This window comes from Apodemus sylvaticus, chromosome 3 (assembly GCF_947179515.1).
Source record: "Apodemus sylvaticus chromosome 3, mApoSyl1.1, whole genome shotgun sequence".
NCBI lineage: Eukaryota > Metazoa > Chordata > Mammalia > Rodentia > Muridae > Apodemus > Apodemus sylvaticus.
This window is the reverse complement of record NC_067474.1, coordinates 75,522,482-75,545,467: the sequence shown is the minus strand read 5'-3', so window position 1 is coordinate 75,545,467 and position 22,986 is coordinate 75,522,482. Positions and strand designations below refer to the sequence as shown.

Below are 22,986 nucleotides of genomic sequence, written 5' to 3'. Positions count from 1 at the left end.
CTCTGTGTTGAGTTAATATGACTTGCTTTTTGTTCAAATCCCTAAACCATCCTTTCCTCCACTCTGAACAATCTTCTCTCATAACACCCATTCTCACCTGTCTGCGGTTCTTCTAATCAAAGCTTGCCTGTGTCCCATTCAAAGGGATGTCTGCCTGCTGCTTTAAGTCAAACATGATCTATAGTCTCTTTTCATTTGCCTAGATTTTATATACTTATTGCTGCCCCGAGAATGCACCCTAAATTGCAACCAAAAATAATCTCATGAGAAGACCATCTTGGTCTTGAGATTTTCATTTGTCTGCATTCCTGACTGATAGGCTGCTCTCTTTTGACATCTAGTCTGTCGAGCATGCACTGTCACCTGCTGTTGTCTGTTCCAAAGCACCAGAACTTTCTTCCCATCCATCATCTTGTCAAAATTGCAATGCATGTGGTGAATACTCAGAGCATTAAATCTTTAAACATGTCTATCTTTCTTGGAAGCACACAGCATGTCAGGGAAGTGCTCATAAGAGAAGTGGTGGGAGAAAAATGTCCCTTGCCTGCATGGAACAGTAACCAAACCCTAGCTAGAATTCCCTTTCTGGGATTTGTCTTATATCTTACAATTTACCATGGTTGTATCCTCTGAGAGTTCACTGAAGGTAATGCGAACCTCAGGAACCAAGGCCTCCCTCCCTCCATCTGCATGATGAATGTGTTGGCACTGCCAGTCTTCTTATTAAAGCATGAGAAGAATTATAGACTGGATCTTTAATTCAAGAGATGGCTTCTTCTACAGCAGAAGACAATGAAATGCTGAATTCCATCTGGAGGACTTTATCCCTTGTGTGGTTATAAAAACACTGCCAAAGTGGTAGCAAAAACTACAGTCTTATCAGCAATGCAAAATGACAAGAAAGAAAAGGCATGCCAGTGCTAGGACTATAAGCTGTTTCTGAGCCAGATTGCTTGGATCTTTAGAGACTTTAGAGCAGTTAAATTTTACCCAAATGAACCTATTCTTATCTCTAAATATTGGAGCTGAAACAAAACAACTCCCAGGTTGAAAAAATGGTTTGCCTCTTTACAACCCTAAATCCTATCAATAGCTCAGTCTGCTAGGGCTACTGATTCTCTTTAAAATCCACCTGCTTTAACTTACTTCACATTTTTATTATTTACTAAATGACTAGGAGTCTGGCCCTACATATAACACTAGCCTATGAAAGCTTACATATGAAAGCCTAGTATGTTAAGTGAGTGTCTCACATTACTATTTAAGAAACAAGAAAAAATTTACAACAAAATTTTCTCTTTACAAAGGCTCCATTAAGCAAACTCCCTATTCAAAGAATTTGATATTTAACTTCAAGTTGTCCTATAGCTTATGCATCTACTAGGCGTTTATTAATGTAATCCATTTTCTCTTGTATAGCATTTGGGGTGGATTTTCCTATTATGTACGCATTTAAGTTTCCAATGTCCTTGAAGAAACTCCACATAGATGTGGATGTTATCCTTTAATTTGTGCATCCATATAGGTCAAATGAAAACTAAGAAAACCCTCAAGAAACACCTTCTAAAGAATACTCGATGGGATACCATCTCACTGAGGCATTTAGAGGCATTCCTAAGATATGGGATTTGTATCCTATCAATGCTGGGGTGAACAAGATTGCACAGATTTACCTACAGAACAAGTTTTTCAAAGCCGTTGAAGGGAGGTGTGTTCTGTCAATCTTATTGGTAAAAGAAGACTGTTACTGTTTATGATGGCTGTGTCGACATGAAGCTGTCTTTCCCTGGGGCATCTGGCCTCAGAGATTTTGGCAAATGTAGCCACAATATCTTTTATTAGTCCTATCTGTACTTCAAATGGCTCCAAATACGTTTATACTTTAAAAGAATACAAATAAATGACTGCAGAAAGATCAGTAACTTCTTTGTCATATAAATATAGGCACAGATACTGCCTGACATTCAATTTTTTTCTGCAAGTATTTGGTTAAATACAGACATTCAAATTCTATGGAAAAGAAACCTGACAAAATCTACTGCTTCCTCCAATAACACCTCTCTCTCTCTCTCTCTCTCTCTCTCTCTCTCTCTCTCTCTCTCTCTCTCTCTCTCTCTCTGTTCCTCTCTCTGTTTCTGCCCACATTCCTTCCCTTCAGAGCCAGAACCACAGTTGGGCATGCTAATCTTTAGCAACATTACTCCCGACAGCTTCAGTGTGTCATGGACCACACAAGCTGGGCGTTTTGCAAAGATTGTTATCAATGTGAGCGATGCTCATTCACTGCACGAGTCTCAGCAGCTCACAGTGCCCAGAGATGCACAGCAAGCTCACATCAGTGGCTTGGTAAAGAACACTGCCTATGATGTCAGTGTGGCAGGGACCACCTGGGCTGGTGACCCCAGAGGACCCCTCACTTCCTTTGTCATTACAGGTATTCAAAGGTTCTCTCTGTCAGTTTAGGATTCTGAAAAAAAAAAAAGGAGACAGGCATTCTAAAGAAAAATCCAATTCCAAATATAGTCTTGATTCCAAATGTAAAGGTCTTTATTTTTAACCTACAGAAAATTCACATATATACTAATGAATACATGTATTCATATCATATATACATATATAATCATTAGGATATATATGATACAAAGTAATGATTTAACATATGTATTTATTGAAGAATCACCAAATCAAATCAATTACTATATCAATCATGTTATCTACCTTTTGCGATAATATTTAAAATTGAATCTTTCAGCAGTTTGGAACACCTGTTATTATTATTATTATTAGCTTATTCTGTGCTCCAGTGAAGCTTATTCCCACTGGCCAGCTGAACTTTGTGCCTTTTGACCAATGGCAAGTGGCCAGCTCCACCTCTGGTGACCAGTATTCCCCTTTCTACTCCTATCAGTTCAATTTCTCAACATTCTCCATAAAAGGGAGATTGTGAAGTAGTTTCTCTTCCTATTTTTGGCTTATTTAACTTAATGTTCTCCAGGCTTACCTGTGACATCAAGAATGATAGAATTCCCTTCTTTTATGGCTATATAATATTCTCCTATGTGTACTTACCAAATGTTCCTACTAATGTAGCCACTGACAGAAACGGATTGCTATGCAATGTTATTCACAATAGCAGAGACACCAAATGTAAATTTCTAACCACTAAAAGCAGTGGGACTCCTGAGAAGAGGGGGATCTTCACAGCCCCTCTTGGCAGCTCTTCACACTTGTAGAGAGCTTTGGGAAACTTTTGGCCCATTTTATAGAATGCTTGGTCCGTGCTGCAGAGAGTCTGGAGAGAAAGAGTGAAATCTAAATTAGCAAAGATCTAGAGCAGGACTTATGTCAGTAAATTGTGGTATGTAGGATATAAAGTACCTAGTGTCCTAGAGGGTCCATAAGTCCTATAATTTGCCACTTAAAAACCAACCTGAAGCCAAACCAAAAATAAAACAAAACCAAAAATTTACTCTTAAAACAGTCAAGCACAGAAATTGACAAGTTTAGCCTAGGATGACAGATAAATGCTAAATTTTATACAGTTATTAAATGTGAAGTGTGGCATTACTATGGATCATATAAAGAGATGCTGCCTATTTTCTGTCTTGATCTTACCTTAAGTCGATGGTAAAGGCTGTACATGGTTTCAGAAAAGTAAATCTCTAGCTTGACAAACGTCTTTAAAAAACGCTTAGAAATTCTTTTCTACTAAACTCAGTAGCTAGACGTAGCCGTCTGACCATTAAACTAAGCCAGTTCCTGCCAGAGTCTAAATTACTATAAATGAGCTCTGTTAATAAGTACAGCTCACTAATTATTATAGTAGCGGATATCAAGTCTGGTTGGTTTCTAAACCTCTCCCATCATCTTACCACACACTGCCCTGGGAAGTTGCAAATTTGTTTGGACCCTGATTTCCTTATGTTAGAAAAGGGGGTGCCCACTGGAGCTGCTGGCCATCTATCTACATTAGGAATCTAGCAGACACAGTGAAAAGTAACTGCCTAGCCACCACTGGATCCTCTACCAGAGTCTCCCCAACAGTATGAGGAGAGTGGGCTTCTTCAAAGTAAACAGCAAGGCTGGGGTGTAGATCAAAGTTAAATTCACTTGTCCAGCATGAGTCAGGCCTTAGATTTGCTCCTCATCCCTGTCCGTACAAAGCTAAATGAACCAACAAGCCCAGCTAAAACAGTAGAAACATGCCTTACATACATTCCTCTTATTAGGACGTTATGTATGTTTTATCATAAGATTTTAAATATATTTTTTCTTTTCAATTATCAAATGTGAATGTAAGCTGTTTCTTAAGTACAGCAGAAAGAATAGGGTGAGAGGAAGACTCTTCCCACCGCAAGCAAGCACTCAAGAGTCCATCAGGTCCTTACATGTCTCCTTCTGAAGGACCTCCCACAGAACAGAGAGAAGCCACGGAAGCTGAAAGAGCAGCCCTCAGGAAGGAAACAGATCCAGTTACAGCATTGTTTCTGTTAATCCATAATGTGAAAAGATTCTATATTTTGAAAGAGGTAAACCAAAAAAGAAGTGCAAATGAATAGGAAAGACTGTGGGAGGAAAAAACAAGCGCTAGATTGACTAATTAGTCTGAAAGTACCTGTTTTCACTGGAATTCACTGCTTTCATGGCATGGAGTTACAGAGGCCAGCTATCAAAGAAGGATACCACTTATCTAAACAAAACCAACATTTGAGATTCTTGTTTTACAAACCAAGACTGTTTGCATGTAAAAAGAATTTCATATTTGCTTTGATAGAGTTACAGCTCTTGGGAAATCTTATGAGAAAAAAAAATCTCTCAAAATAAACATCAACTGTTACAAAATCAGCACAGGAAGTCCAAGCCACAGCAAAGTTAGATCTCTGCTTATGGATGAAGGCATGCATTCACTTATTCATTCAGATGTCAATTCCTTCCTTTTAAACATTGTCTTAATGTCCTAGGGATTGACCATCAGCATCGGTGCAAGGTCATTTATCACTTTGAAACTTCTCAGTGAGCTGCAACAACATGAGAGGGGGGGGGGTTCTAAATTACATGCTGCTAAAGCAGACTTGGGCATGGAATTTCTACCCATTTCCCCTTTGATATAAAGTAAATAATTCATTCAGCATTGCTAAGTGCAGGATAGGGGTGCACTAGTCCTCTCTCATCTTATTAGAGCTGTGTCCCCACTAATGTGTCAGAGCACTTGATAGAGTTTACTAATTTAAGCATTAGCTTGGGATGTGCAAAGCATGCGGAGCTTGAAGCAAGAAGGCTTTGGAAAAGTCAGAGACTTTCTGTTCCTATTGATGTCCTGGAGGCCAGCAGACAGATAGCAACACCTATCTTACAGCATCGTTGTGTTAGACTGGACCAAAGATCTGTAGCCTCTTCAATTGGGATTTGTTTTCAGAAGCTTGGCTACCATAAGGTTACTCTTTAGAAAGCTAAAGTGTGTGAAAAGACACCCCCACCCCGCTCCAGCAACTAGGGAATAAATGTGTCTGTGACATAGATGTTTGATGAATGAATAGACAAAGCATGCCGAGATAACAAAATATGTTCTTGCTTTCTAACTTAACCCAGAAAAAGCAAACAATATAAGAATTGCCAAGCGTTAGAATCCCTTCCTGGTTTATGAACATAAATAGCCAATTTGGATAAATAACAGCACAACAAACCTTATTGCTCCCGTGATCCCAGTTTATGAAACTGTATCACTCAGTAGTTGGCCCAAATGATTTTTTTCAAAATATGGGACAGATTAAGATATGAAATATACCAAAAAAAGTATGATTGCAACAATTTTTTTTTAAAAAATCTGATTTTCTTCAAAACAAGAAACTGCAAGAAGTAGATAAAGGTTCCAAAGTAATACAAGGTTTCATACTTGCATAGTGAAACATGGATGGCCCAAGTTAGGCTTAGCTGAAGGCCTTACTCTATCACACAATGCTAAGGTGAGACTTGGGCCAAATCAGTCAACTATTTAGAAACTTTTCCTTTGACCTATGATCGGGAATGATAGTTACTGCACAGTATTGTTGAAAAAGTTAGTTTACATAACAGTATCAGGCACCTAAGACATTATTATTAAATGTTTCTTTTCTGAGCAGTTAACTGATGGGATGCTTGACTAGGAATCTATCAGTGTTCTTCGAGTCAAGAGCATTTAATTCATGGGGTGATTGACAGGGCATCCATCTGTGTTCTTGGAATCATGACCATTTAACTCACAGGATGGTTGACTAAGAATCTATCTTGTGTTCTAGGGGCTGCACGCTGGCCCTAGCCAAATCAGTGCTGCTAACCTGAGTCATTGTCACTCCTCCCTTCTTTCAGAGGCCTTGCCCCTTCTGGAAAATTTAACCATTTCCGACACTAATCCCTACGGGTTCACAGTTTCCTGGATGGCATCGGAGAATGCCTTTGACAGCTTTCTAGTAACGGTGGTGGATTCTGGGAAGCTGCTGGACCCCCAGGAATTCACACTTTCAGGAAACCAGAGGAAGCTGGAGCTTAGAGGCCTCATAACTGGCATTGGCTATGAGGTCCTGGTCTCCGGCTTCACCCAAGGGCACCAAACAAAGCCCTTGAGGGCTGAGACCATCACAGGTATTTCAATTCAAGAGAGCCATCCACTCCTCTCCTGGTCCCTTTCTGTGTAGTCTGTCTAAAGATCCCTGTGATTTTAACATTGTCCGTATTCTCCACTTAATCCACAGACATAGCTTGCTCTCTCATGTGCTCCATGTTTTCCCTTTTTTCAGAATCCATTGAGTGCTCACAACCCTGCCCCCATCCCCCACATCCTAGAAAGGAGAAGGTCGAAATGTTCCTCTTCAATGTTCTAAATCCTTTGGTCCATGTCTTGCCTGAAGCTCTCCCATGCTTACTTCAATTACCTTCATTTGTGTTCATCCTGGCTGGTTTCCAGCTGCATTTCAGCCTTCTCAAAAGAAATATACCAATGAGTATATTTCGAAAAAGTGTTTCAAATTTTTACAATTTCAAATTCTTAACCTGTGATCTTAACCAACTTACCCAGTGGTCTTATCATTGGGAACTAAATGAAATTTATTACACTGGCCTTTTAAAAAAAACTAATATCAGAGAGATTCTTCAACACAGACTAAATCCATAATGTTCTCAAGACTAATACTTCCTACACAAATATCACATTAATAATTTTAACAGCCAAAAAACTGTGTTTCCCAAAGTATTTTTTTTAGAGAAAACAAGCTTTAATGGGTATTTAAAGATCTCATTTAATAACATTTCATGTCCGGTTAAGTTTGGAAACAGGACCTTTGACCATACAGTCTTTTCAGAACCTCTTATTGTGTATCTCGCAGAGGACAGTGTTTCCCAAACTTGTTTGACAAGGAGTGCTTTGCAAAGGATGAAGGTAAAACAGAAATAGTTTGCTGTGCGCACACTTTGGGAAACTCAGCTTCAGATTTATTTTGACATCGAGTTTTGTCTAGTTACCAAAATGAAACTGGTAATAAAGTATATATACTGGATACAAAGTATATATAATTGTATCTCAAGAGGTTCTAAACCTCATTCTACCATCTAAATGGTAAACTAGCAAGGAAATAAAACTGAGCAGGAAATAATAAGAGCCTTCTTCTGGATAGCAGCTCCCGAGAACGAAGCCAAGAGACCATAACGTTTTAAGTCATTTTGCTCAGGCTGCAGGGAAATATAATCATCACAATCGTCATGGACAGCTCCACAGATCATTAAAGTTGGTTTATTTGTCTTTTCAAAAGGAAAAGAAATGGAGCTCACAGAGGATGGGCACTCAGTCACTGGAAGACAAAGAGCAAATGTAAACAAGTTATGGCTTTGAACTTGTTTACTAATACATGGGAGGGGCCAATGTTGAGTCCAGATGTGGACTGCTACAGTTACTTTTAGACAAAACTCACAGATGCAAGAGTATGCTCGGCTTGTATCGAATGTGTCAACTCCATGTTTTCCTTCTCCTCCCCCTACTAGAATTTTTAATGTGGAATGATTTTCTTTCCTGGTATCTCAGGGCACTCTGTCTCTGAAAACTGAGGCAGCACTGCAATCTGATACTCCACCAGAAGGAAGACTGCATGGATGGCTAATTAATGCTCTCTCTCCTCCTTCCACCATCTTCTCTCCCTCTAGAAGCTGAGCCGGAAGTTGACAACCTTCTAGTTTCAGATGCCACTCCAGACGGTTTCCGTCTGTCCTGGACTGCTGATGAAGGGATATTCGACAGTTTTGTTATCAGGATCAGAGATACCAAAAAGCAATCTGAACCACAAGAAATAACCCTCCCTTCCCCCGATCGTACCAGGGACATAACAGGTCTCAGAGAGGCCACTGAGTACGAAATTGAACTCTATGGAATAAGCCGAGGAAGGCGATCCCAGCCAGTCAGTGCCATAGCAACAACAGGTACTGTAAACAAACAGGTGCCATAGCAACAGTGGTATCTATAAACAAATAGGAGAGGAAAGAGGGAATTCAAGGCTGGGATACTTCTTCTTGTAGGGCTGCAGCCTCACAAGAGCTCTGCGGTGCAAACAGGCTTGTGTTCAGATCCTGGTTCCTTTAAGCATAGATTATGTTCTCCGAGATTGTGTGAACAAACCTCTGTTCCAAAAAAGTGTATAATTCCAGTTACTCAGCAGGATGATGAGGATCTGATGAGTTAATTCATGTAAAACCCACATGGGACCTGGGATGTAGCAGGGCATCATAGTGCCTCTCCTATATCATTATCTTGACAGCTACTAGACATTTTAAATTTCAAACATTTCTTTCTAGCACATAGGATGTATCTAAGAATGCAATCCCTTGTTCCTTGGTCAGATGTTCCGGTTGCACTAGATGAGTAAGGGGCGAAGAGGCATGGAACCGAGACCTGCAAGGATGAAAACATGAGCCCTTTGTAGTTAGCAAACTGAGGGATGGTCTTCCTGGGCTCACAAACATGAGATGCTGCGTGAAGAGCCCTCCACAGGGGAAATAAGACCCTTTATCCTATCAGCTATGCAAAGGAGAAAGGAAACGATACCCAGACACATAACTACTATGGTCATAAACCTTATGAGATTTTTAAGAGGGAGAAACAAAGACTTGAAAATGTACTTTTAAAAAAATTAAGGGAATAGACAATATGGCATTGCGTAGAGACAGCCCCTCAAAGGGATCTGAGGAGGGAGTCAGACCATCCCAAGGAAAGGATAAGCACCGAGAGATAATGCACTACACACAAAGGATCTCAGCCTCGTCTACTGATGCATCAGGAATCTGAGGCCCAGAAAGCTGACGTATTGTGTCTAAGATCAGGCTGCTATGATGATCTGATTGTGCCAGTGTGACTGTAATTATCTTAATAAGTAAACCAGTTGACAGGTAACTAGTGAAGATATACACTGGCTATGTCTGATAGACACAGAGAATATTAGTCCCAACTCCCTATGTTAAAATATGTTTTGTTGTATGGGTATGCAGGAGATGATATGTGTGTGTGTGTGTGTGTGTGTGTGTGTGCCTGTATGTCTGTATGTCTGTGTATCTGTTTGTGTGTATGTTCACTTGCATGTAGAAGTCAGAAGTCAAGTCAACCTTAGATATTATTCTCGGAAGCCATCTACCTCTCTCTCTCTCTCTCTCTCTCTCTCTCTCTCTCTGTGTGTGTGTGTGTGTGTGTGTGTGTGTCTGTGTGTGTGACAGAGACAAAGAGACAGAGCAAGACATATTGTGTGTGTAATATATATACACATATATATGTATGTGCAAAAGTCTGAGTATAAAGGTGCTCATGTCTCCATGTACCCAGAGGCCAGGGAAGGAAGCAGGGTTTCCTGCTCTATCACTACCTACTTTATCTATCTTGAGACAAGGTATCTCACTGACCCTAGAGGTAGGCCTTTGGCCAACAAATTCTAGGGATTTCCCCACACATACATGCACATAACACTTATGCACACATGGCCATTGTGTCTGGCTTCTTATACAGGCGCAAGAGACTTCCACTCAGCACCTCACACTTCCCACCGAGCCATCTCTTCAGCCCACCTTATTTTTTCATACTGTACCTCTGGCTGAGACCCAGGACTTACCAATCCAGCTAGACCGACAGGCCAGCAAGTCCCAGGGATCCTGTCACTGTGTCCCCCAGTGATTAAATTACAAGTGTGACACTGTGTCCAGTACTTTGCATGGCTGTTGGGGTTGTGGTCAGATCAACATGCTTATGCAGTAAGTGTGCTGCATACTGAACTATTGTCTCAGTGGCATGACAAGATATGGTACTGTGACAAGAGACAGGATGCAACAACCAGCAAGAAACTACCCTTAGAAACTATAGCTAGTGGTTGTAGACATGGTGACAGTGCATTAATGTAGCATGAGAAAAGGTACTTCTCTTTCTGCTTACAGTACCCCCAGTTCAGATACTGGTTGCACAGTGCTTAGCATAGCTGTGCTCCAGATTATCCCACCCCAACATTGATCCCCATCCCCCAGTGGCTGCCAAAGAATGGCTCCAGATCACAGGCAGAGGCTGATCTTGGTTTATAAACATTGCTCTTCAAAGTTCTGATCACTGATTTTGTTTTGCTGATTTTTTTCTTCTATAATCCCTGTAGTTCTAACGCAAAAACCAAAAGAATAATTATGAGTTGATTTGCTTTTTTAAGAACAAAAGAAAAAGCCAGAACCCGCTTTGTTAGGAAGATCCCGTCCCCCTCTTGGACTCCTCTCTGTGGGGTCTTACATTCACAGCTAAAGAGAAAAAAAGCATATGTGTATGTGTACCATGTGTAAGCAATGTGTCCATGTGTGCCTGCACACCCATGCTCCAGGACCAGGAGAGGCCAGAAGACATGATTTAAACAGAGCAAGGACATGCCTTACCTCATCTTCAGTGCCCAGCTTCAAGTGTCCCTTTTATCTATTCACCCCCTCCTCTTCTCTCTCTTCCCTCGAACTACCATGAGCCCTCCTCAGTGGTGACCTGTCCCTCTTACCTCCTGATAATGGTCTGCTGGGATTCCTCCTTGTAACATACTTCTGTCTGGCTACCAGCTGCCCATCCTTGAGTATCTAGAGCAGCAAGGAAGGCAGTGCAAAGTAGTGGTTAGCCAGTGGTCTCTGGGCAACCTAGACCTAGTCATGTTTTTCCCAGTTAGCAGCTGTGTGACCTTGACCTTTATGTGTGTTCACACCTGTGGTACCATAGATGTCTGAAAGATGCAGGCGCATGTGTGTCTGTGCTTATGGAGTCTGGGATTGTATGTCTTCCTCTATCATACTCCATCTTACATATTGAGGCAGGATCTCACACTAAAACCCAGAGCTTGCCAATTCAGTGGGTCTAACTATCTGAAGTTCATAGAAGGGGAAGAGATCTCTTTCCTCTGCTTCCTGAGACCTGGGGTTGCAGACAGGTCATTGTGTCTAACCAGCTTGTATGTGGATACTGGACATCTAAACTCAGACACTCATATTTGTGCAGTTAGACTCTTAGTGTTATGCCATATCCCCAGCCCCTCCCCAACATTTTAATAGGTATGACTCTGGTGTTTTGTGCTTAGCTGTCTGTTGTAGGGCTTGGGACTTGAGGACCCCATAATGGAAAATTACACACTGAAGTAACAAACACCTAGGAAGCTCTTTAGTATAAAAATATCATGCCCACTGCTCCTGAAATTCCACCACTATTATGACATTGCTACAGACGATGCCTGATGGCTTTCCTACTACCTCTTACCAAACACATGCCCCTGAGTAAGCAATAGATGAGGTCACTGATTCCTACAGCATATAAGGCAGTGTAGATACTATTGCCATTGTCTAGATGAGAAAACTGGGATCTAAAGAAGAAAGCTTCATTTATAAAATACAGATTCTAAAATGTAGCATAACCTACATCAGCCAGCAAGGTTTCCAGTTCAAACAAGTCAGTGAATTGAGTAAGCAGAGGAAAATACTCCAAGGAAGAGTTTATCAGTAGGATCCACTCTCAGCTAGACTCATCTAGACCTTTCCTGGGGGTTTATCTTAAGGTTCTGGGTAGCCTGTGTTGGAAAAAGTCACATGAGGAAGAAAACAGAGAGGACAATTGCATCTAGTGAATTCTCTGCATGCCAGAGTCTATACTAAGGGTTTTACATTCATTATCTCCACTAATCCTCAAAACATTCCTGTGGGTACCACTTTCACCATTGGAGAGATGTAGCAACTGAAGCTCATTGAAGGGAAGAGACTTGTCCCAGGCTGCCCAGCCTTTCAGTGGTATTTGAACAATTAAGATCTTGTAGGTACCTCAGACACTGTGGCTTGAAAAAGAAAAGATTTGCCATGGACAGGAAAAATTAAAAAAAAAAAAAAAAGGAGTGGTAGCCACAGTGAATGGGGTAGTTTCTAGGTCACAGGAAAAAAAAAAGCTGTAAGAGCAGACGTCTTAGATGAGAGAAAAAGACAGAAATGGGTATGGAAAACATTCTCTCCTAAAAACTCTACATGTTTCCAAGCTTAATGACCAACATGGGCTAAAGAAGGGAAGTAACACGGAAGCAGGCTCTCTAGAGACTGGAAATTGTTTCCTGAGTTAGCATGGTCAGCTGAAGCAGGCAGAATCCTAAGCCAAAAAACACAGAGAGAAGCCAAAGGAAACAAGAAGAAATGAAGGCAGCAAAACTGCCCTCTGGTCATGGGCTTCTTCTCACCAGTGGACCCAGTGTCCACTGGTGTAAATTTAGTTATGACTTGACCTTGATTCTTGGCTTTGGATCTCCTTGAAGATACATGACTGGGCTGTCAAAATTAGTTTCCAAATGAGCTTAATTTCCGGATGCCAGGCTGGCCCAGTGCAGTGATCCAGAAAGGTCCCATCAGAACAATCTTAGTTAGGGAATGGAGACTTACTTTGATCCTTTGAATAATAGCTATAACTTAGTTTTCATCTCACGGGTGTCTATATGAGGAATAAGCTTTATAATCTGGAAGGAATCATACACTTTTATAGCTTACCATTCCAAAGAAATAGAAAACAAAGATCTGGAAAAATGCCAAAAATGAAATCAAAGTAAGTTTTTCAGATCTGTGAAGCCATCCTCTTTGCCTCTCCTCTGTGGAAACTGGCCTACATGCTAACATCTATCTCAGGTGAAGCCAAATGACCATGCAGCCCACAGTCCCCTGGCCTACATAGTCACTGGATCTGCTGTGAGTTTTCTTTCATATCACAGTGGAACCATGTTTCATGCAGTCTCTATTCCTATGGCTTGGTTCAGTCATCAACTATAGATACTAAAGGCTCCCAGGCAAGAAATCCAGGAAAAACCTACTGATAGGCAACATAGGTGATGTTTCAGGGTTTCTGTTTTGTTTTCTCCTTGACAGCCATGGGTTCTCCAAAGGAAATCATGTTCTCAGACATCACTGAAAATGCAGCCACAGTCAGCTGGAGTGCACCTACTTCCCAAGTGGAGAGTTTCCGGATTACTTATGTGCCTATGACAGGAGGTAGGGGACCTGGAGATGAAAGAGAGTGGGGAGAACATGCAAAATTGGGGTTAAATGACAAATAAGACCCTGGGTGCTCTTATCACACCTCCTCCAAACATCATGGCTAATGAAAACCACTTCCCTCTTTCTGAGATATAAAGATGCCCTTTGTAAAGACATTTTGGAAGAAACTATTTTTGGAAAAGTCAGCTTATTAACACTCTTTGTGGCCTTGAAATTATAAAAAAAAATTTTTGAGAAAATGATTCCCTACGATCAAGTGGATTTATATAAACAATCTTTTTTTTTTCCTTTGATCACAGTCATCTAGAAAGCTAGACTGAGATATGTATGAGGTTTTGCCCTTAGGGGCCATATCCTATCTCACTACAAGATAGAGAACTGAGTCTTAGCAATGTGAGAACTTGGAACACACAGACTTTAATGAAGACCTCAGGGAAGTATAGTCAAAAAACAGCCTAACAGGTAGAGAGCTGTCTCTTGTTGAAGGTTTGAAAAGACAGCCTAGTTGGTAACAGCAACACTGTAGCATCTCCACTGGGCATTTGGCCAGCTGGATTGCAAACTCTTCACCAGTTTTCTGAAATTCTAAGAAATATAAATTCCAGATTTAATTTAATTTTAATTAAATTTAAGAGCACACATTTAACTGGGACCATCTTTTTTATCATGACTGACATTGCTCCAAGTAACAGGGTCTGTAGCATCTTAAGTGAACCCAATGAGTTAAGTAGCTTGGATCTATACTACATTGTGAGCTTCCCATATAGTGCATGGAGTGACAAGAATAAAGAAAATAAAATTTGTGCAACATGCCAACTCCTTCCCGAAAGGAAACTTGCCATTTTTAGTACACTGTGACTTCATGATTTTTTCCTTTCCTGACTGGGTTTTTTGGCATCTGCACCAATGGAAAAAACATTATACAAAAAGTAAGGTCTTTTCCTTCATGCCAGAGGGTGGGATGAAAGGAGAGGAACTCAAGAGAATGAAATTGAATAAAGATATAATTTCATTTCCAAGTTGGGTATGCCCAGTTTGGAAGGCATGACAAGGAAGTGTGGATCTTTTGCTAATCTCCAGGTGCCCCATCCATGGTGACTGTGGATGGAACAGACACTGAGACCCGGCTGGTGAAGCTTATCCCTGGGGTGGAGTACCACGTCAGTGTGATTGCCATGAAGGGATTTGAAGAAAGCGATCCGGTCTCAGGGTCTCTAATCACAGGTGGGTGCCCCTGATCAGTGTCTCTCATCCTTGACTCACAACTGAGACTTGCAAAAAAGCTTGCTCCTGGAGTCCCAGTGGAAAGGGAGCTGGGATTAGAGCATCCAGAAGCGCTCTCTCTCTCTCTCTCTCTCTCTCTCTCTCTCTCTCTCTCTCTCTCTCTCTCTCTCTCTCTCTCTCTCTTTCTCATCCTTAGCCTCTAATAAACTGGGTCACCCCAGAGATACCCTGAATGTCCTCTGGCCTCCACTTCCTCTGCTACTGTAGAAAGGACTGAAAGATAAGAACCATAGTGAGCTGAAACCTTAAATCTTCCATGTGTTCACCACATGAGCTGTCAGTTAATTTCTCTGAGGTCTGATGAACTTCTCTGCCAAATGGGTACGATTCTGCTTCCTGCATCAGTGTTGCAAGGGGTCAGTAAGCATAAAGACAACTTTACCTGTCACCTCAGTCCTTGACCCTGTTGCCTGGAAGCATTGTGAACATCCCACACCCCAGAATACTTGTTTCTGCACGTGTGGGATGGTGAGAACTTTGTCCGCGCTGTCCCCTGTTTGGCAGCCGCTGCAATTAAGGCACTGTTGATAGACCTGAGACAGTGTGTCCTCACTGCTGTAATAATTCCCAGTTTGTAGAAGAGGCACCTGAGACATGAGGAGATTATAAAGCAACAGACTGGAAATGTGGGAGAAAACAAGGGTCACTCAGACCAACCCTATCAACTGTTTAAAATAAAGGTTGTTTTCCTGTTAAAATCTAATTTAAGAATAATGGATGCTATTGTGGGTGAGTGAAGTGGAAAATTTCTCTTCAGAAAACTCTGTCTCTAAACAATTTATCCTTTGAGATATGACAAATTGTCCAACCCAGTCCATTTGGTGATCCAAAGAATAGGCCTCCCAGGAAGTTTCAAAAATATACTACTTCCATGCAAGAGTTGGTAATGAACAATTAAAGCATCTATCTGGATGCAAAGTCCCGTCTACTCTCCTTTTGCGCTTCTGCTTTCCCTGAGAAATCTTGCATTGATAATTCTCCACAGCCTCAGACACAAAAGCTGGGTGTGTCTCCTCCCAGGGCCTAAGTTACTACCAGTTAAAGAAGGGTCTGTACACACACAAGAGAAACAGGAAGACACTGTCAGGGGAATATTGACTCCCTGACACTGGTTTGTCACTTCCCGACTCTGCAGCCAATTCCCTGAGGCTTAGGTACCAGTCTGTGAGCTGAGCTGAGCTGCTGCCCTGTCTCCTAGGCTGTTGAGGGAGTAATTAAATGTTAGAAAAAGTAAGGGAGATATCCCACCTTCAACTTTCAAGTTGAAGTCAACTTCAAGTCAACTTTCACAGAAGAAACTCTGAACAAGGAATATGCTCCCCTAAAAAAAAGCCAGAGATTAAGACCCCTGGAATAGGATACTCTGACAATACAAGTCATTTGAAAATAACCCCCAAGGGCCAGAGCAGTGGCTTATCTTTTAAGAGCATACTCTGCCCTTATTTGATTCCTTGAATTTAATTCCTTATTTAACCAAAGCCTTGAACAGCTGCATTTACATGTACATACCCCATACAGATAAATGTATATCTGTCATTTTTATACACATTTGTCATTATTGTCTGAGACACTATGTGGCTCTGGATGACTCATGATCTTCCTACCTCCTCACTCCAAGGATTGAAATATGAAGCTAAAAACTTTTACAAAGTATATCGTTAATAGCAAATGCTGAGAGTTTCCCTTACCACATTTTACAGTGACTTCCGTCATTCTTCAGTGACGTGGCCTTTCCAAAGACACGGAGGCACAGGAAAATAAGCCACAATAGAATATGACCCTAGAGACCTCTAGACTATTAACTATTAGATCCCCTAAGTATCAACCAAAGCCCAGAAAAGCCTCAGGCAGTAGTGACCATACAAGTCTCCTCTATGTATGCTTGTTTATGTTCCTCTCCTGGACAAAAGGAACATGAATCCTGATGATAACCCTTGTCACACATTAAACACTGCCTACCGGTCACATCACGTATAAGTTGAAAAGAAAAAGCAGCCAGTATTATCATACCCATTATACATATGAGGATACAGAGACCAAAACTAACAATAAGGAAAAGCGTCATGGTATAATCCAGGTTAGCCTGTTCCACGAGCCTGATTCTGAGCCCGTAGGAGCATGTGTCCTCTGTGTTATCCTCTAACGTGATGAACCCTTCCCCTGTATTTCTTTCCAGCTCTGGATGGTCCATCTGGCCTTCTGACAGCCAACATCACAGACTCAGAAGCCTTGGCCATGTGGCAGCCAGCCATTGCTGCTGTGGACAGTTACGTCATCTCCTACACAGGGGAGAGAGGTAAGGTCCTGTCCCACATTCTCTACACGCTGATGAGGGTTGTCTTGGACACGCAGACATGTCCCCCTTCAATGTACAATGGGATAACAAAACTCAGTGGTACACTGTAAGAGCCAGCAATGTCTCTGCCTATCTCCACTGTGTCCTCAAGAGACTTGGGCAAGCCATTCAAGTGAAAAGAAAAAGAAAAAGAAGATGCATTTGGAGCTTTGCACATTTTGCTGACCCATCCCACCTTGCTAGACTCCTGAGTTACTTTTCTCATTGGTATGACCAAATACCTGACAACCAATTTAAGGGGTAGCAGGTTTACTCTGGATTATAATTCAAGAAGGTAACTCCTGCATGTTAAGAAAGTGCTGACAGCAGTAACAGGAAACTGCTGGGCACAAGGTATCCACAGTCAGGAAGCAGGAAATGGGGCCTTGGATAAAACCTTAAAGCCTTCCTCAGGTGGTTCACTTCTTTAAGTAGGCTCTGCCTCCTCACTAAACCAAAACCTCCAACAAGGCTACCAAACTAGAAACTAAGTTTTCAAACACTTGAGTCTGTGGGGACGTTTCATATTCAAAGCACATCAGGGCGGGACAAGCTCTCAAGGAAGCAGCTCTTATTCTTTACAAAGAAGGGTTCCAGAATCTCAGGTCTTAACCAAATGGCATCAGGAGGTCCTGGGGTGCCTAGCCTTCTCAGAGGCCACAGGAGGGCCTGACTGAAGCAAACTTGATTGAAAGAAATTTGCTTTTCCCATCTGCCACCATCTGTACCATCTTACCGAGCAGGCAAATTAAACTCTTGCTGAGACCATCAACCAAAAGCAACCACCAGGAAGTAAATCAAATGCAATCAAATGCAAATCAAATGAGGAAAAGGAGCCCCTTTCTCTAATCCCATTCATACATTTATGATGATTCTTTTATTTTCCGAGTTTCATATTTTATGGCTCAAGACTGCTTGGCGTTCACTGACAATATTACACGACACCATATCCTATGGCAGTGGGGGACAGGGGTGGGAGTGGGGCTCTTAAAATCTTTGTTTAGCTCTGGCAAAAGCCTGAGTTTCCCGGGAAAAGGGAAAAGGGAAAAGGTGAGTCAGGAGGAGAAAATTTAGTTTATCCACTCTCCTCTTTGTTATTCATTGTGAGGAAATTCTTCTGAGAGAGGGAGAAGGAGTCCTCCCCCCCTGAACATCAGCTTATGGTTGGAGGGAATGGTGGAAATTTTAGATCAGGACTAATCAAGACCTGGCCAAAGAGGGGTGGGGCTTGTTGAGAACGAGGCAAAGTGACCCAACTTGTACAGCTGTCCAGGGATTTCTCTCCCCCTCCCCTGTTGTTAGGTGTGAAGTTCTCTGCCTGTGAAACACCAATCTTAACAAAGCAGAATGGGCGTCTCCTATGATTATGAGATGGATATTTTTTGCCAAAGCAATGGACCCAGTAGACGTAAAGCCATTGTTGGGCTCTATTGTCCATCACTGTCACCCCTCAGCCGCCATGATTTGCTAATCCTTGGTTGGGCAGCATTTTGCTACTTCGTAAGAGGAATGATGTACAGAGAAAAAGAAGGGGTGTGGCTAGAAGTGGCACAAAGTGAATTTGAGCCTGAGTACCCAAGGTTTGGAGAGCTACCTGCAGCTCTCCTGGAGCTCATTCAGGTGCCTCAAGAACAACTTTCCCAGCAAGTTTGCCATACTACATGGGAAAACATCTTTCCAATCTATTCCCTGAAAAAAAAATCTCTGTATGATCCACCTTTTATCATGTGAGTGGTCAAGAGAGAAAGGCCTGTGAGTCACTTCAGTACTTTGACCTTCTTTGCTGTGGCGTCACTGAAAAGCTGTGTGCTAGAAGGAGGTATATGTGCTGTTTGCCAAGGGGTAACTGCCACACATGTATGTTTCATACTTAGTACCCGAAGTTACACGCACCGTGTCTGGGAATACAGTGGAGTACGAGCTACATGACCTGGAGCCTGCCACGGAGTACACACTGAGTGTCTTTGCAGAGAAAGGACAGCAGAGGAGTTCGATCATCGCTACCAAGTTTACCACAGGTACCAAGAGGCCCAGAGTGGAAGTTCTCCTTTCTCAATTGCCCACCCACAGCCTGCATCTTAAACCTCATCCCGGCCCCTGCTCTTCCTCCCTAAGTCAGGCCCTCACAGTGTAATGACATCAGTAGGAGTTAAATTCACCACTGCCCACTCAATCAAGACGCAAAGAAGCATGCCATTTCCCTTTGAACTGAAATGACCCAATGGATGAGACAAGGATATTTAAAGGAAGCTTTTGTAAGTGGAAAAACACTCCCTTCTGGCTCTAAACCCAGCATTTAATGATCCATGCTCCAGGCTGGGAAATAGTTTTTAAGGATTTTTCAGGGTAGTTTTCTTAGACGTTCATTGGGAGTTTTATGTATTGAGATCTTTTACAAAGTTCAACATTTGGGGAAGTAAATGATTGTCCCTTCTGTTGGGATGAGGGCCAATATTAGCTCTCCTTAGCCCTCTTGGTGAGAAATAATGGGTCAGTAATGATCTTCACAGCTTTGTCTTTCTCCTCAAATCCAACTCAAACCACCCAGGAATATGTTGGGCTTTCAGACCCTTGAGGTGATAGGATAAACTTTTACTTTGGTTCAAGTTCCTCATCTGTAGTCAGGAGGGATTCTTGTCTAAGGCCACGGTTAATGTTATTGAACAAACTTGAGGCCAGTTTTCTTCTTGCTGTCTGTTCTATACCTGCTAGCTTACTTGCTACATACTCTCTTCTCCAGACCTCGATTCTCCAAGAGAATTGACTGCTACTGAGGTTCAGTCAGAAACTGCCCTCCTCACCTGGAGACCTCCCCGAGCATCAGTCACTGGATACCTCCTGGTCTATGAATCTGTGGATGGTACAGTTAAGGTATCCATAAATCACACATTGCTATGTAAAACATCTGCATAATCATCGAAGTATAAAAGGATTAGCTGATACTGTTTCTTCACTCTGATATACCTAAACACCTAAAAAAAAAAAAAAAAAAAAAAACCTAGTGGGCCACACACCACATGCTTGCCTTTCTCCCTTTAGCCAGGCCCAAGCTATCTGAGAGACAGCCAAGATCAACAGCAGTGTTTTAGAAGACTTGACATTTTAGGAGTTGGGCTCATGGTCCTCTAATGTTTCCTTGAGAAAGTACCAACAGCCTCATCTGCATCTTTGCCATGTACAGTGTCACCACAAGACCTACTGTGATGTATCTCACCACATCCTTGTAATGTCACTTGTTAAGACCAGCTATATCTATTGCTAATATTACCTGTGTTCTCCCCTCCATGAACTTTTCTGTATTTTTAAGCTAGCTTACTTAATTCTCCTCATACTTAGCTTTTTGCAGCATCTCCCCTATATTTTATATAGCTGCTTCACTTTAGCTGAGAAATACATGTCACTGCTATTGTAGACTACAGCTCGGATTATTTTTCTTCTGGATTTTATTAGTTTTGTTGCTGTGGTTTGGACTGGTCTCCATTGTTCACACTAGAAACTTCTTCCCAGTGTCTTTTGGTCCTAGCTTATCCTTTCATACTTAAGTCAAGGACAAAGAATCTGATTAGACGTTCAGCTCCACATAAGGGGGTTCAATGTAGAGATCAGCTGCTGTGTACTTGAAATTTGTGGGGGCACCCCATAGTACTTAGGCTCCTACTGTAAGCAAGTTTTTTATGTTCTTACACTTCCAGAGTGGTACCTTGATCAGCTGATCCTGGTGGATGTGAATCCAGAGCCTCCACTATAACTCAGTTGCTCTAGAGAGTAAACCTCGCCCCTGCATCTGTTCCTTGAGGGGACAAGGATAATGGGGAATCAAAGTTTCTAAACTAACTGAACCTTTCTTGAGTCACACACTACATTGCCTGCAAAGGCAGCTATGCTGTTACACACATGCATCAGAAACTTTCTGGGTACTTCCCTGGATGTCAGCCGGCCTGGGCTGGTTCTGCCCACTCCTAGCTCCTAGCACTCTCTGCTCTGGCACTGCAGGAGCTGCTTCCTCTGTTATCCATCCTATGTACACAGCAAGGCACATAGGATCTACCTGTTTGCATCTCTTCCTCCCTCCCTTTCACTTTTGCAGTTTCATTCCTTATATTTGACTCCTATTTTATAAGGTATGAAAAACACATAAAGGAATATTGATATTTCTGATCTGCCATGTTTAACCACAAGTACACACATTTCTAGCCTATCTGGAGTTGAGATATAATGAATGAATTCACAGTATGAACTGAAGCTGGTCCTTTATCTTCAAGGTGTCAGTGACCATACCTTTAAGAAAAGTGTGTTGCACTTCTAGGTCCCAAAAAGTCTTCTGCAGGTTTGGGGTTCTAGGATTGTGCTTCCCTGGATCACTAACCTCATTTCAGACTATTCAGACTATTCAGGCTTTGGCAAATGAACACAGAAGCATAGAGTTGAACAGGAGTCTATGCTCAGGCAATTCAATAAACCTTGCTTTGTTCCCTGAGAGTTGATCCTTCCCTAGCAACCAGAGCTATCACCACATAAAGGTCACTAGGCATTGAGTGAACACACATAAATCATGGATAAGGTGGTGGGAGACAAGGAGGATGTGACACCATCCTCTGCCATCAACAAATTATGGATTGGGAGCAAGTATCTCAGCTTCTGGGAAATTCAATTCCAACACTGTAAAAACATATATAACATACCCCCACTCCAGGAAGTCCCGAGGAAGTGAAATAACCTTCCAGTGGCCTCCACACTGACCTATTATTGACTAAACCCAATCAACTTGATGAGTTACAGAGATCAGAATTGTGTTTGTACTGCCATGATGGTGGAGGAATTCCAGTCTCAAATATCAAAGTTATCTACTAATAAGAACTGGAATCTAGTAAGGATCTGCGACAAAGTGGATCTTCTAGAAACTAAGTCCAAACACCAGTCTAGAACCAAGAGCCCAGCTATAAGCATAGTGGGGGTCACACATCTGTTCCTCCAGGGTCATCTCAAGCCTTTATCCTGCCCCACCTACTAGGCTATTAACATCATCTTGTTAATAAGAGCTCTTCAACCTGAGGCCTAGTTTCTCTTAGAGCTAAGTCTGCCTTCCCACCGTGTGATAACTCAGTCTACACTGAGGCCCAGGTTATCAGGCTGTTCTAATGTTATGACAATAACTAAGCCTTCTTTCAGAACTGCTGACACGAATGGTCTCAATGTCTCTTGCCCCTTGTGCAATTCACCTTACCATCCGCTTAAGCTGCTTAAGTCTTAACAGCTTAAGCCTGTTCAAAACCTCTCAGACCTCCCAACTCCTTGTTGTTCAGAAATGCCAAGCCAAACTCTATAACATTCCATTAAAGGTGTTTTGTAATCCCTCTTTGCCCATCTCCATTATCCACCCCCACCCAACATTAAGTAGAACTGATGCAAAGCAGCGCTTCTGTGCTATTTAAACTTCCTCTGCCTTTCTCATCCCAGAACGTTTACTTACATAGCAGCACTCTTGCTATCTCAGACATTCCAGAGGTACACTTGGAATCTAGCCTGCGGTACATTCTGGGTGTGTTTTTTCTTAAGTGAATAAATGATTTCATGAGCCAGTGAACGGGAGCAACTCCACTTGGAGACTATCTGGGACCGCACTGATTCTTTTTCCTGCCCACAGGAAGTCATTGTGGGACCTGATACCACCTCCTACAGCCTGGCAGACCTGAGCCCATCCACCCACTACACTGCAAGGATCCAGGCATTGAGTGGGTCCCTGAGGAGCAAGCTGATCCAGACCATCTTCACCACAAGTAAGGGGCTCAGGGAGGAACACAGTCTTAAGATCCCACCCTGTGACAGCGAGTCAACCT

At 42.0% G+C, this 22,986-nt stretch overlaps 1 protein-coding gene across 1 annotated transcript in view; it reads left to right on the top strand.

Moving 5' to 3' along the window:
* Window positions 1–22,986, top strand: part of Tnc (tenascin C) — an 87,119-nt gene that overhangs the window by 56,945 nt on the left and 7,188 nt on the right. The window contains 8 exon segments of the mRNA XM_052176641.1: window positions 6,346–6,618; window positions 8,170–8,442; window positions 13,402–13,524; window positions 14,611–14,754; window positions 16,991–17,110; window positions 19,024–19,167; window positions 19,890–20,020; window positions 22,794–22,926. Of these exon segments, the coding sequence (XP_052032601.1) occupies window positions 6,346–6,618; window positions 8,170–8,442; window positions 13,402–13,524; window positions 14,611–14,754; window positions 16,991–17,110; window positions 19,024–19,167; window positions 19,890–20,020; window positions 22,794–22,926 (1,341 nt within the window).